Raw genomic sequence first — 13563 nt, 5'->3', positions numbered from 1 at the left:
ATTTGTTGGAGTGGAGGTTTTCTGGAACGCTGACGTTATCCCGAGTCTGAAAGTTCCAGGCTTCCAGCTCCTGCTCACCTAACAGTCCAAAAGTATGCAACTGCGAGTAGATATATAGGTACCACTTGGGTGGGAAAGTAACAGCGTTCCATGCACCTTTGGCATATAGCCTGCTGGCCACATGACTGCGGAAATTGTCTGCAGACAATGCTGGCTCCCTCAGCCAAGAAACTGAGATGAACACTGCCCCCTAGAGTTGGTCAGGACAGGACAGGGAAAGATTACTTCAATCTTATTCTTGTATTTAACATTTTCTTTAAAATTATACATTAAAAAAAATGTCTCGTGAATCAGGGGAAAGAGAGAATTGTTAGATGGCTCCAGTGAAGCAGTCCTTGGCATGGTCTGTACTGCCTTTTATTCTGCAGAACCTTGGCATGACACCAACTCACAGTGTTGTGTGTGAGGAATGAACAGTTGCATGGACCTACCAGATTCTATATTTGACAGCCTGTTGAGCCATTACTGGCTTCAGGCTCTTGGCGGGTTTCCCAACCCAGATCCTTTCTGTTGTAAATACTTTTTTTTTGTTTCTTAATCTGCATTCATAAAATAGCTTTTTATTTATTTCTTTATTTTTTCAAATCCTTCTTTCCACTCCACCCCAACCCTCTCATAACATCTTTCTTGGAAAATCTGCAGTCGTGCCTTGGCTGGATTAAAAAAATGACAGGGATTAATACCTTGTCTAGACTAAGATTATGTAACTGTTGCTGCTATTTAATTAATATATGTAGGCAAAAGGCAGTGAAGAAGTCTTCCATTCATATCCCTGGTCGGCAATAAATTTCATGCTGATCGTGAGCCGAAACATATGTTATTCAGCTTATTTACCACATAAGCCAGAAAAAGTTAGCAGAGAGGGAAAGAAGAAAAATAAAAGGCCAGATAAAAAATACCTATCATCACTAACAACATCTGATAGTGAAAAGTGAGTCAGAACTACTGATGACCCTTGACTCACAACGTTTGAAGTTATGACAAGGCACTGAAAAGTGACTTATGACCATTTTTCACACGACTGTTGTAGCATCCCCAAGGTCATGTGATCAAAATTCAGCTGCTTGGCAACTGGTTCTTATTCAGGAGTGGGATTCAAAAATCCCAGCAACTGGTTCGCTGCCCAGTTGCTGGGTGGGCGTGGCCATGGTGGACGTGGCCTACTGGAACTTCCTGTTTTTGGCTTCCGGTAGGCCTCCAGGGCTCGGGGGAGGCTGTTTTTACCCTCCCAAGGGTCTTTGGGCGGCTTTCCCTAGGCCTCTGGGAGAGTGAAAATGGCCTCCCCTGGGCCCTGGAGGCTTTCCAGAAGCCAGAAACAGGTCCATTTCTGGACTTGTGCAAGGCCCATTTCCCCCCTCCCAGAGCCTCCACGCGGACCCTGTATGAAAATGGGCCGCGTGGTGAGTCCTGGGAGGGGCGGGATGCGGTGGGCAGGGCCAGCTGGTCAGTTGAAATACCGGTTCGGCAAACCAAATGTAACTAACATCCGGTTCATACAAACCGGTCCAAACCAGTAGAATCCCATCCCTGTTCTTATTTATGACAGTCGCAGTATCCAGGGGTCATGTGATCTGCTTTTGTGACTTTCTGATGAGCCAACTCAACGGGGAAGCCAGCTTTCACTTCACAACTGTGTTACTCACTTAGCAACTACAGTGATTCACTTAACTGTTCCAAGAAAGGTTATAAAGTGGGACAAAACTCACTTAACAAATTTCTCACTTAACAACATAAATTTTGGGCTCAATTGGTGTCGCACGATGAGGACTACCGATATCTCGCTGTCTCTGTGTAAATAACAATAACTTGCACGTCGTTTTTACTTAGCCAATAAATATTGGTATCTTGTTTTTTACAAGGCACACTGTTCATTTTTAGAAAATTAGAGGAGGGAAAAATTCTGGCACTTTGAAAGAACAAATGGCAGGAATCCTTGTCACTAAACTTTTGCTACATCTGGCCAAATTTGCTAATTTTAGGATAGAATTCAGTGGGTTCCGATTTGTTAAATAGCTCACGCATCATCTTGTAGAGGAATATCTGAAGAAGGGACTCTACCCGGATATTTGGTTATTATTAGAACAGGCAAATTTGAATAAGTCCCTCTTTCTCTTTAAATGTTGTTATTCTGTTTGATTTTAAGTGGAGCATCAAAATGACCAAACAAATTTGGCAACATTTTAAAAAAAAAACCTTAGCAACTTTAAGATGTTTGGACTTCAATTCCCAGGATTCTCCAGCCAGCCAGCACTCCCATGAGCCCTACCTAACCTGTGCCACCTCCTCCATGTGTCATCCCTGACCTAAATGTCACTTCCTGTGCCCTCCAAAGCACCCCCAGACATCCTTCCTTACCCATACTCCCCCACATATCTTCCCCAATCCACTTTGCACCTCTCATGCAACCTTCTTGACCGTACTACTCCTCTCTACATGCCCTACTCTGCATGGCACCTGTCATATACTCCCATAGTTCCCATCCACTGTATAGTGCCACCTCCCATGCCCTACATGACCTGCATGGCATCTTTTACGAACACCCATGCACCCTTCCTGACTTGCATGGCACCCAACCCATACCCCTGCATAACTCTCCCCCCTCCCTCCCTCATTTGTCAGCAGCCATTTACTTGCTTGCTGGCCTTGGACTTTTGACTTCCTGCTGGCTTCCCCGGTGACTTTCTCCTGCAAACTTTGCATAACTAAAGTAAATGGGGAAGCTGGCAGAAACTCAAGGGTGGGAGGGAGGGAGGAAGTTAGCTTCTCATGAGAAAACCTGATGGGAAACTCAGCAGAAAGTCAAAAGTTGCTCTTGCTCCCACTGCTTTTATGTCCACCCCTGGTGTTTCTCTATTTAGATAAAGAAAATCTCTGAATTCCTGGTCCAATGGGTCATGGACTATCTAATGTGTGTGTGTTTGTCTGTGTATAAAACACCACAATGGTCCAATGGTTAAAGACACTGAACTAACAGCCCTGGTTAGAAGTTTGAGTATTGCATGGTGGGGTGAGCTCCTATTCTTGTCCCAGTTGCTGCTCACTAGCAGTTTGAAAGCATGCAAACGTGAGTAGATAAATAGGTACCACTTCGGTGGGAAGGTAGAAACATGCACCTCGGTGTACAGTCATGCTGGCTACATGATCATGGAAATTGTCTTTGGACAACACTGGCTCCCTCGGCTAAGAAAGGAAGATGAGTGCCACCCCATGGAGTAGAGCACATGGGGTGGAGTAGTGAACAGGGAAACTGAATGGGAAAACCTTTGCCTTTTACTTTTATGAAATGTATAGTCTAGCTTCTGTAGCTTTGGAGAAGCAAAATGTTCTGTTGAAAGCGTTGTAAACTTTTTTAAAGCATACTTTGATTTGGAACATGTTGCTGGATTGAATTCTGCCAAGACCCATTTCACTTGCATGAAAAATGCTTCCTTGCTTCTCAGGGAAGTCACCCAATAAATGTCTTTTCAGAGATATGTATAATCATTTCCAGTGAAATGTATTCCAAGGTGAATTTATTTATTGCACTGTTCAATTGCTCATTACGAAGGCAAGCAGGAGTGAGATTTTGATCTGTGTGGTAATTAACCTCAATGGGACTGAACTCAGCATTTTTAGAATAAATGTAATGTTTTGTCATTCTGAATAGCTTTGAAGTGAAATGATGTGGATACATCTACAGCTAGGTTATTTTATTGTCTGTGTTATGAAGGTACGGGTCTGGCCTGATAATTTAAAAACTAATTTTTGAACAGATCTTTGGCTTTTGTTTACAGTGCTGGTAATGCTTTGTGTATAAAACTTGTGCTTTTTGATACCAATTTCCTCAAAATATTTCTTTCATGTAGGCCTTTTAACAACACCCATGTCCAGATTGCTTGATTTTTAAAATATAAATGCCCGTTGTGCTGGACTACTTGCAGCCAGAGGCTGCTGGAGGTGTGTGTGTGTGTGTGTGTGTGTGTTTGCTCTGGGACTTGCCATCAAGGTGGAAATGTTTGGGGGAAAGTTGGAGCAATAAAGGGGCAATTTGATCAGATGACTGTGTTGCCTCTGTGCCATGCCCTGGGCCATCACACAAAGGCAACCCCATTGGCATCAAGGCTTATAGCCACTGATTCCTCCATTACTTCCATGAATTTATTTATTTATTTAGGGAATTTAAATAGAGTAGAGTAGGGTAGGGTAGGGTAGGGTAGGGTAAGGTAGGATAGGATAGGATAGGATAGGATAGGATAGGAATTGAATGAGAATAGAATAGAATAGGGAAGAATAGAATAAAATAGAATAGAATAGAAATAACAGAATAGAATAGAATAGAACAGAACAGAACAGAACAGAACAGAACAGAATATAATAGAATAGAATAGAATTAGAATTCTTTATTGGCCAAGTGTGGTTGGACACACAAGGAATTTGTCTTGGTGCAAATACTCTCAGTATACATAAAAGAAAAGATACATTCATCAAGAGTCAATATTGCTGCCTATTCGCCCGTAGTGACTCAAGGTGATTTACAGAATCTAAAACCACATTAAAAACAACAAAAACTAACAAAAAGAATCAAAATAAATAAATAAAGAATTGTTGCAATTTTTTTCTGAAGTCAGCCAAGCTGGTAACAGCATCACCTCTTGTAGAGTTTAATGTCAAGTTGGTGCCATTTTTTTTTTTTTTAATTTTGTGTCCTGTTCTTCCAGGATTCAGTTTCATTGGATAACCTCTGATTCTAGTTATAGATGGATGGATGGATGGATGGATGGATGGATGGATAGATAGATAGATAGATAGATAGATAGATAGATAGATAGATAGATAGATAGATAGATAGATAGATAGATATACATGCATACATACATACATACATACAGACAGACAGACAGATATCTGACCATCTTGTAACCAGCAGGCAACTTAACTGAATTATAGCATATGAAATACGATCCATCCTTTGTGTTCTCCACATGATTGCTCCCAGGATATTTTACAGCTAAATCATCCAGAATAATTATATCTTTGTATTGTCAGTAATAAAACTATTTTCTTCTTCACAAAGGAAAATTGAACTGAATTTATCCTCAAATGATTAAACTTCCAATTATAGCAATGCTGTAGTACCTGGAGGTGCACTTTGTATCTACTGCATTTCAAAGAAGTGAAAAATTCATTTTCTTGGCTCATTCATATCTTTCATTCTCTGGAAAGGTTTCCTTTAATCTGATTTTATAAATAGACATTCCTTTTTTTATTTACTGCTGCAATTTCTCAGTTTGTTGTTCCTTATAGTTGAGTAAATTTATCAAAGGCCTACTAAGCTTTGCTGCAAGTAGCAAAAACACAAGAAGTTTTTCTCACTGTCCTTGTGTTCATAGGGCCATTTATAATCCACATAACTTTATTGGGGTCATTAACTGGCAGAAAGAAACAGGAAAAGAAAATAGTATTCAAATATCAAGAACATCAAAAAATAAATAAGGAGGCGCAATGCATAGCTAACAAGCATCATTCTTATTAATTAAAACTAATAAAATTAGCTGTAATTTTATTTTGGGCTTAACTGTGGTCGTAAGCTGAGGACATCCTCAATTTACGACCACAATTGAGCCCAAGATTTATGTTGTTAACTGAGAAATTTGTTAAGTGAGTTTGGCCCCATTTTACGATTTTTCGCACCATATTTGTTAAGTGGATCCCTGCAGTTGTTCAATTAGTAACGGCTTTCCCATTGAATTCTGCTTGTCAGAAGGTCGCAAAAGGGGATGTAATACCTCTACATAAAATTTGGACTCTTGGCTGCTTACAAAGAAGGGAATAAACAAGAAAGTTAACCAACCATCTTTTTGATAATGGCTACATCCCAACCTCTTCTTCAATTTTAAGAAAGCAGAAAGCATGCTCAGAGATAGCCTTCAAACGGTGTTTTTTTTTTTTTTTTGAAGATATAGGACAAATTTTCTCAACAAGAACTACACTCCTGTTCTGGCACAAACCCTTTTCCAATAAAACAAACAACGAACCAAAGGGAACAGAAACCTTTTAATGAGTCTTACGAATCCCTGGTTAAAAGGCTGCAAACTAATTAACTTTGATAAACAGTAGTGTGCAAGGCTGCGAAGAATCACAGATAAGAAATATTTCACAACACAAGAGTCTTCAAATACTAACTTAAGATACTGCAATGTCCACGAGGCTGGAGTTTCAAAACATTTGCTTCCTACAAAGAACTGATTCACAGCTGGCTTTCATCTTCTTGAAGGTTGGGCCATTACCTTGCAGCCTTACTCCTGAGTTGCCCGTGCTGTTGAAGCTGCTCTTTCCTGCAAGCAGCCCTGCACACACACGTACTTGGCACAGGCTCCTCGGGAACCTCCTCATCGCTGCTGCCAGCCCCCACAATCTCTGAAGGCAGCAGTCCACTCCCTAATGGTCCTGGTCCCTCATCTGAGTCCTCGCTCTCCTCAGCCATCCGCACCTGCTGCCGGCTAACCACAACAACTCCGCTTGTCTTAATGAACTGCTTTAGTATTTATAACTAACGTTTCCCAATTTTGGGCAATTTTGAGATGTGTTGACTTCAATTCTCAGAATTCCTAGTCAAAATGGCCATTGCTAAGAATTATGGGAGTTGAATTCCATACAACTCCCAAGATATTTTTGTTCTGCAGTTCAGTTATGCACTTTTTAAAATACACATTTCTTTCTATTTCTAGGGCAACTGCTACTCACAGAGGTCAAATTATATTCAAGGATGCCTTAGCCCAGCAGTTGTGTGAACAAGGAAGTAAGTGTTTGCTTGTTTATTTATTTATTTTTTCTGTAATTTTAACTTGTATTAATTTAAATTTTTAAGTTGGTCAAGAAGCAGCAGTATCCCAGTTGTTGTTTTTTTACAGGGATGAGTATAGAAATATCCAGAACAAAAAGTCTCATCTATTCTGTATTATGCATTGTGTATCATCACAAACAAATTGTGTCAGCATTTCAAACGAATTCCAAAATTCTGATTAAAAGGAAACCAAGATTAGTTCACATCAGAGTTGGAAAAGGCTACTTCTGTCTCATCCAAATTTTATTATAAATTCCTTTATTTATAAGTGAGTGGGGAATAGTTTAGAATTATTTAGTCAAATATCACAAAGGCTTATGCACAGAGAAATGAAAAGAAGCATAGCCAAGAATAATTGCATCTGTTCATTTTTTAATAAGCATTGATTTGTTCTGTTTAGATTTTGATTTAAGCACAGAGCAAACCAAGCATGAGTTCCTTGGGGGAATTTAGCCTTTATTAAAGTAGAAAAAAAAGAACAAGAAACAAAAGGAAAGGGCTACGAAGAATGGTGACTATTGACCCCCAGCTTGTAAAGAGATGCATGTGGTAGCTTTACAGCGACCCAGACAAACATAAGGAATTTTTCCCATTCTTATTTATGAAAGAAGAAGCTTTATGGGAACTATTCCATGTGCTTGGAAAATTGTTCTTTTCATAAGTGAGAACGACAGCATCCCTGCAGGCAACTGTCACAATCTCCATTGTGGATCCCTTGTTACGGAAGTCATAATAATGACATATTTTTCAGTATTAATGCGAACATTCCCATGAAATAAACTTTTAACCATTGGAAATCTTCCAAGTTGTCCATAGCCTGTCAATCTCAAAAGCTGGAGACTCAGATTTGACAGTAAGAAAGGAAATTAAGCCCACACAAATGACACCAATATGGTACATTCCTCCATATTATATAGTTAACATAATGTAATGTAATGTAACAGAACAGAACAGAACACAACAAACATAACAATATACCGTAATACAATACAATACAATACAAACAATACAATAAAATACCGTTAGTTATATTACATTAGATAGTTAGAACTGCAGAAAAAGCAATTGCTACTAACCTGCCTTCCATCAAGGACCTGTATACTGCATGAGTCAAAAAGAGGGCTGTGAAAATATTTACAGACCCCTCGCATCCTGGACACAAACTGTTTCAACTCCTACCCTCAAAACGACGCTATAGACAGTGGTGGGATTCAGCCGGTTCGCGCCAGTTTGAGAGAACCGGTTGTTAACTTCCTGAGCAATTTGGTGAACTGGTTGTTGGAAGAAATCATTAGGGCAGAGAACCGGTTGTTCAATTATTTGAATCCCACCAATGGCTATAGGGCACTGCATACCAGAACAACTCCACACAAGGACAGTTTTTCCCCCCATGCCAACCACTGTGTTAAACAACTAATTCTCACAACATTGTCAACCTATCTAGTAAGGCTGTATTACTATTATTCTTCTCATCTTTCCTATCTCCTTATCTTCTTGTGACTATATCTTTTTTGCCTGTATCCAAGATTTATATTGTTTTATTCAGTATCCCAGTATGATTTATGCGATTGCTTATTTAGTATCCTTAAGTGTTTTATCTTATGATTTACGATGAATGTATTTTTACAATGTTAACAGATAACAGATAATCAGAGTTGGAAGGGACCTTGTAGGTCATCTAGTCCAACCCCACACCCAAGTGGGAGACTCTACACTATTTCTGACAAATGGCAGTCCAGTCTCTTCTTGAAAGTCTCAAGTGATGACGCTCCCACAATGACTATGATTATGATTTATCACTTGTTGCTTGTATGTACACTGAGAGCTTATGAACTGGAGACAGATTCCTTGGCCAATAAAAAATTCTAACTTCTAACTTCTAATATAGAACAAATTGTCCATTGCAAGAGACAGGTATAGTTAAAATTTAAGAAGATTATTGAGATGGCTGAGGCCAGCACATCAAATGGGAAGGGTTGGTCATAAAGCTCCCAGAGAAAGGAAGTCTAACTGTTCTAACTTGAGAATTCAGACTCTCTTACCTTCTCTTTTTCCAAGATCTTATTATGGGGTATAATTCAATTTTTCCCTCAAAATGTAAGTAAATGAAGGTTAAAATTCTTTATGACCATGTCAAACTAAAAATTAAACTTCCATTCATTTTTCCCAGATCAGAATTGGATTTAAAATAAACCTTGGGGTTTTTTGAACTGGTAAAATTCTTACTTGAAGCTGCAGTACTGTGAAAAATGGATTAAAAATGTATTTTAAAAACTGCCCACTGTTTTTTAATACCAGAAAACATCAATTTTATATAATATTCTTGCTGTGTGACATTTTGAGACTTTATTTAAAATATATGAAGGTCAAAACTGCAGCTTACCGTAATAAAATATAGCTTGCAATAAAGAAATTATTATGAGGGATATGAAAGTATGTTCATCACCCGTTTAATGGTATCTTCGTAGTTCCTTTTATAATTTCTGAAATGAAGAATTAGAATTTGAAATTAGTATAAGATACTGGAGGCAAAGAAAGTGTATGGTTTTTCAGACACATTAAAAAAGAGAGAGAAATGAAGCAACTTTAGCATTCAGTTTTATGATCAAGAAGTTAAAAACTTAACTTTTGATACGTGCTGCTCAATCTTACAAATAATTTATTTCAACCAAAGTGCAGCCATGACTTCTAGAGGAGATATTTCTTCCACTGTACTTACCCTATATATAAAAATCCCAACGACAAAAATATTGCCAAGACAGTTAACAGATAAGAGATAATCAGAGTTGGAGGGGACCTTGTAGGTCATCTAGTCCAACCCCCCGCCCAAGCGGGAGACCCTACACCATTTCTGACAAATGGCAGTCCAGTCTCTTCTTGAAAGTCTCAAGTAATGAAACTTCCACAACTTCTGAAGGCAACTTCTGTTCCATTGGTTGATTGTTCTCACTGTCAGAAAGTTTCTCCTTATTTCCAGGTTGAATCTCTTCTTGGATCAGTTTCCATCCATTATTCCTTCTCTGGCCTTCCAGGTGCCTTGGAGAATAGCTTGACCTCTTCTTCCACTCTGTGGCAGCCCCTCAAATATTGGAAGGCTTATCATATCTCCTCTGGTCCTTCTCTTCAGTAGACTAGCCTTGCTAGTTCCTGCAACCGTATCATATTTTAGTCTTCAGCTCCCTAATCATCCTGGTTGCTCTTCACTGCACTTTTTCTCGAGTCTCAATATCTTTTTTATAATGTGGTGACCAAATTGGATGCAGTACTCTAGGTGTGGTCTTATTAAGGCTTTATAGAGTGGTATTAGTACCTCCCTTGATCTTGACTGTATCCCTCTGTTAATACAACTTAGGATTGCATTAGCTTTTTTGGCGGCTGCTGCACACTGCTGGCTCCTATTTAGCTGGTTGTCCACTAAGATTCCAAGATCCCTCTCACAGTTACTACCAAGATCCCTCTCACATACATTAAGCTAGTTACTTCTATGCTCTAACCTGACTTCAGAGCAACACACATTGATTTAATTGTAGTTACTATAGGCTGGTGGTAAGTGGTGCGGTGGCCTAGCGGTAGAGCTCTCGCCTCACAATCAGGAGGCTGTGAGTTCGATCCTAGGTAGAGGCAGATATTTCTCTCTCTGGGCATACTGAGAATGTATCTGCTGAACAAAACTCCTCACTGGAGACAGGAAAGGCATTCGGCCATTAAACATTCTTTTAGGTCCATTCAGTTGCTCAGACTCCACCCTGCAGGGGATTATGGGGTCATTAATTGACAATGACGCTTAAATGAAGATACTACGTATAGAATAGAATAGAATATAATTCTTTATTGGCCAAGTGTGACAAGGAATTTGTCTATGGTGCATAAGCTCTCATTGTACATAAAAAAATATTCATCAAGAATCATAAGACAACACTTAGTGATAGTCATAGGATACTAAAATACTTATACTTTCCATTTTTGAAAGCTTTGCCTCTCTTTTCCAACACTTTAATGTTCAAAGTTTGCTACAGTTAATCGGGGGGAAAATCTGTTTATTTTCTTTTTGTTCTTTTGCAGGTCCAACAGAAGCTCCCTTCCATCCTCTTTTAGGTAGGTCAACAAGTTACCGTTTTGGTTTTTAAAAACCGCAGTTCTGGTTGCCCAAAGTAGAATGCTTGAATGATTGCATTTTAAAAATAATATCCCATTTGAAAATATCCACCTAGGTCAAATCGATCGATTTTTATTACAGTCGCAGAGCAGCGTTACAAACAAAAGCATTTTAAAAATGGTAATAGTAAAAAAATAATCAAAGACAGACACAATAATACATTGTGACTGGTGGTAGAATTATCAGCAGAAATTTAGAGTCTGCCTAATTTTGCATACAATTTTCGTAACATTCATAAAATAATTTGTCCACATTCAGAGAAACTGCTTCGTACTGATCTGATAACAGTCATTGCACGTAAAAGAGTTCAGTACAGGTAATCCTCTACTTACAACAGTTCATTAAGTAACCAAAGTTACAACGGCACTGAAAAAAGGGACTTATGACCGTTTCTCAGAGTTACAACCTTTGTAGTATCTCCATGATTATGTGATCAAAACTCAGATGCTTGACAACTGGTTCATACTTATGACTATTGCAGAGATCCCCTTTTGTGACCTTCTGACGAGCTAAGTCCATGGGGACGCCAGATTCCCTTAACAACCGTAAAGAAAGGTCATAAAATGGGACAAAGCTCACTTAACAAATGTCTCGCTTAACAACAGAAATGTGGTCATAAGCTGAGAACTACCTGTAATTCCTGGATATTTTATTAGGTGAGGTATTATCAATAGTGTCTGTGAGCTCTTGTAGGTCAAAAAGAATGGGAAGAAAAATTATATTAACTAATTGCATGGATGTGTATTCCAGTAGGCCCAAATAAAATCCCACGTTTATAACCCCTCAAATCTCTTCGCTTCAGGTGCATAAAAGGAGCTTGAGAAAGCAACAGGGGGTTGTAATAACTGTATTTCTAGATTAATCCCAGATTGCACTGGAAATCATAACTGAGCCTTTTCCAGCCTGTTGTGCGTCCCCTAAATACTTAGCAAAAGAGAGAACAGATGAAGCTAGCAGATGGCTCTCTGACTCTCACAAATATGTTTGTGCTCATTTGTTTATGACTTTGGCCCTGTGCAGACAGTGGGATTTTAATTTTGGCAGGGCTTTCCTGTCCGTGTAGGCGAGGAAGAAAACTTAGCAACAGCCCCTCAGTGGGCAAAACTACGATCAGGTTTACAGCTCAAAATGTATTTATGTTGTTGGCTACGACGAAAATATTGTAAGACCAAACTTGGGTTTTCGAAAAGCAAACAGCTATATATAGTTGTGTGTTAGATTGAGATTGAAATATTTATTGCCCGGTTGCAGAAACAATTTCCAAGATCATAAGACAAGCCAACTCTCATCTGATGCGAGGTCGGAAGTTCTGCAAAGAGTGACTGTGGGACGGTGATGATGGATTGTGCTCTATCAAACCATTTTCATACCCTAGATAGATTTTTCTCTGGGAATGGTCCCGTGTTTGAACTAAACAAGCCTGTAAAAACTTCAAAAGCTGATAATGTTCTTGGGACACCGAAACCGTCTATTCTGCTGTGGTTATCCTGATTTGATTCAACAGAGACATTCTTTCATGTAAGCAAAGCGTAGGTAGTTTGAGATTCCCTGCATATTTATTTATTTAATCAATTTGTTTTTCCTAAAAAATAACACTTAGACTTATATACCGCTTTATAGTGCTTTAAAGCCTTCTCTAAGCGGTTTACAGAGTCCGCCTCTTGCCCCCAACAATCTGGCTCCTCATTTTACCGACCTGGGAAGGATGGAAGGCTGAGTCAACTGCTTGAGCCTGGTGAGATTCAAACTGCCAAATTGCAGTCAGCCAGCAGTCAGCAGAAGTAGCCTGCAGTACTGTACTCTAACCACTGCGCCATCATGGCTCATAGGAGATATTAGGCACACCGGACAAATTTAGTTTGTCTAGACATGTTATAGGTTGTTTTCTCTTTCATTTCAGCTGAGATGCACAGCAACAGCATCATATTACGGGATGATTTTGATTCTTATCACTTGCAAGGATTGAATCCTACGATGTGGTGAGTTCAGCCGCCCTAACTCTAGCATCCAGAAGATAAATGAGTTTCAAGGAATGAAGGAGGGAGGGAAGGAAAGGAAGGAAGAGCAACAACAATAACACTTAGACTCTTTACAGCCCTCTCTAAGCGGTTTACAGAGTCAGCCTATTGCCCCCAACAATCTGGGCCCTCATTTTAATGACCTCGGAAGGACAGAAGGCTGAATCAACCTTGAGCCGGTCAGGATCGAACTCCTGACTGTGGACAGAGTCAGCCTGCAATGCTGCATTGTAACCACTGAGCCATCATGGCTGGAGGGAGGGAGGGTGGAAAGAAGAAAAGGAAGGAAGGAAGATAGGAAGGGAGGGAGGGAAGAAGGAAGGAAAGAAGGAAGGAAAGAAAGAAGGATAAAATGGTATGGTAGTAGGATTGTGACCCATAACTAACCAAAGGGTTTAGCTCATTTTCAAATCTTCCTGAGCTTTGCTGCTCAATGGATATACAACTTGATACACTCTGATCGTCTGAAACTCTGAACAGTTTCTTGATTTAAATACAGGAGACAG

General features: G+C 39.4%; 1 protein-coding gene across 5 annotated transcripts in view; it reads left to right on the top strand.

Annotated features, from left to right (window-relative positions):
• The window catches only part of RELN (reelin), a 371671-nt gene that overhangs the window by 131820 nt on the left and 226288 nt on the right, over positions 1–13563 (top strand). For all 5 annotated transcript variants that reach the window (XM_087967748.1, XM_087967745.1, XM_087967746.1 and 2 more), the window contains exons 4-6: positions 6768–6838; positions 10946–10978; positions 12940–13018. In XM_087967748.1, the coding sequence (XP_087823874.1) occupies positions 6768–6838; positions 10946–10978; positions 12940–13018 (183 nt within the window). The remainder of the gene's footprint in view (positions 1–6767; positions 6839–10945; positions 10979–12939; positions 13019–13563) is intronic.

The sequence above is a fragment of the Notechis scutatus genome, chromosome 6 (assembly GCF_049901735.1).
Source record: "Notechis scutatus isolate UNSWTSFEM ecotype Mainland chromosome 6, rNotScu1.2, whole genome shotgun sequence".
Taxonomy (NCBI): domain Eukaryota; kingdom Metazoa; phylum Chordata; class Lepidosauria; order Squamata; family Elapidae; genus Notechis; species Notechis scutatus.
The sequence above is the reverse complement of the archived record's forward strand: the minus strand, read 5'-3'. Positions and strand labels throughout refer to the sequence as shown.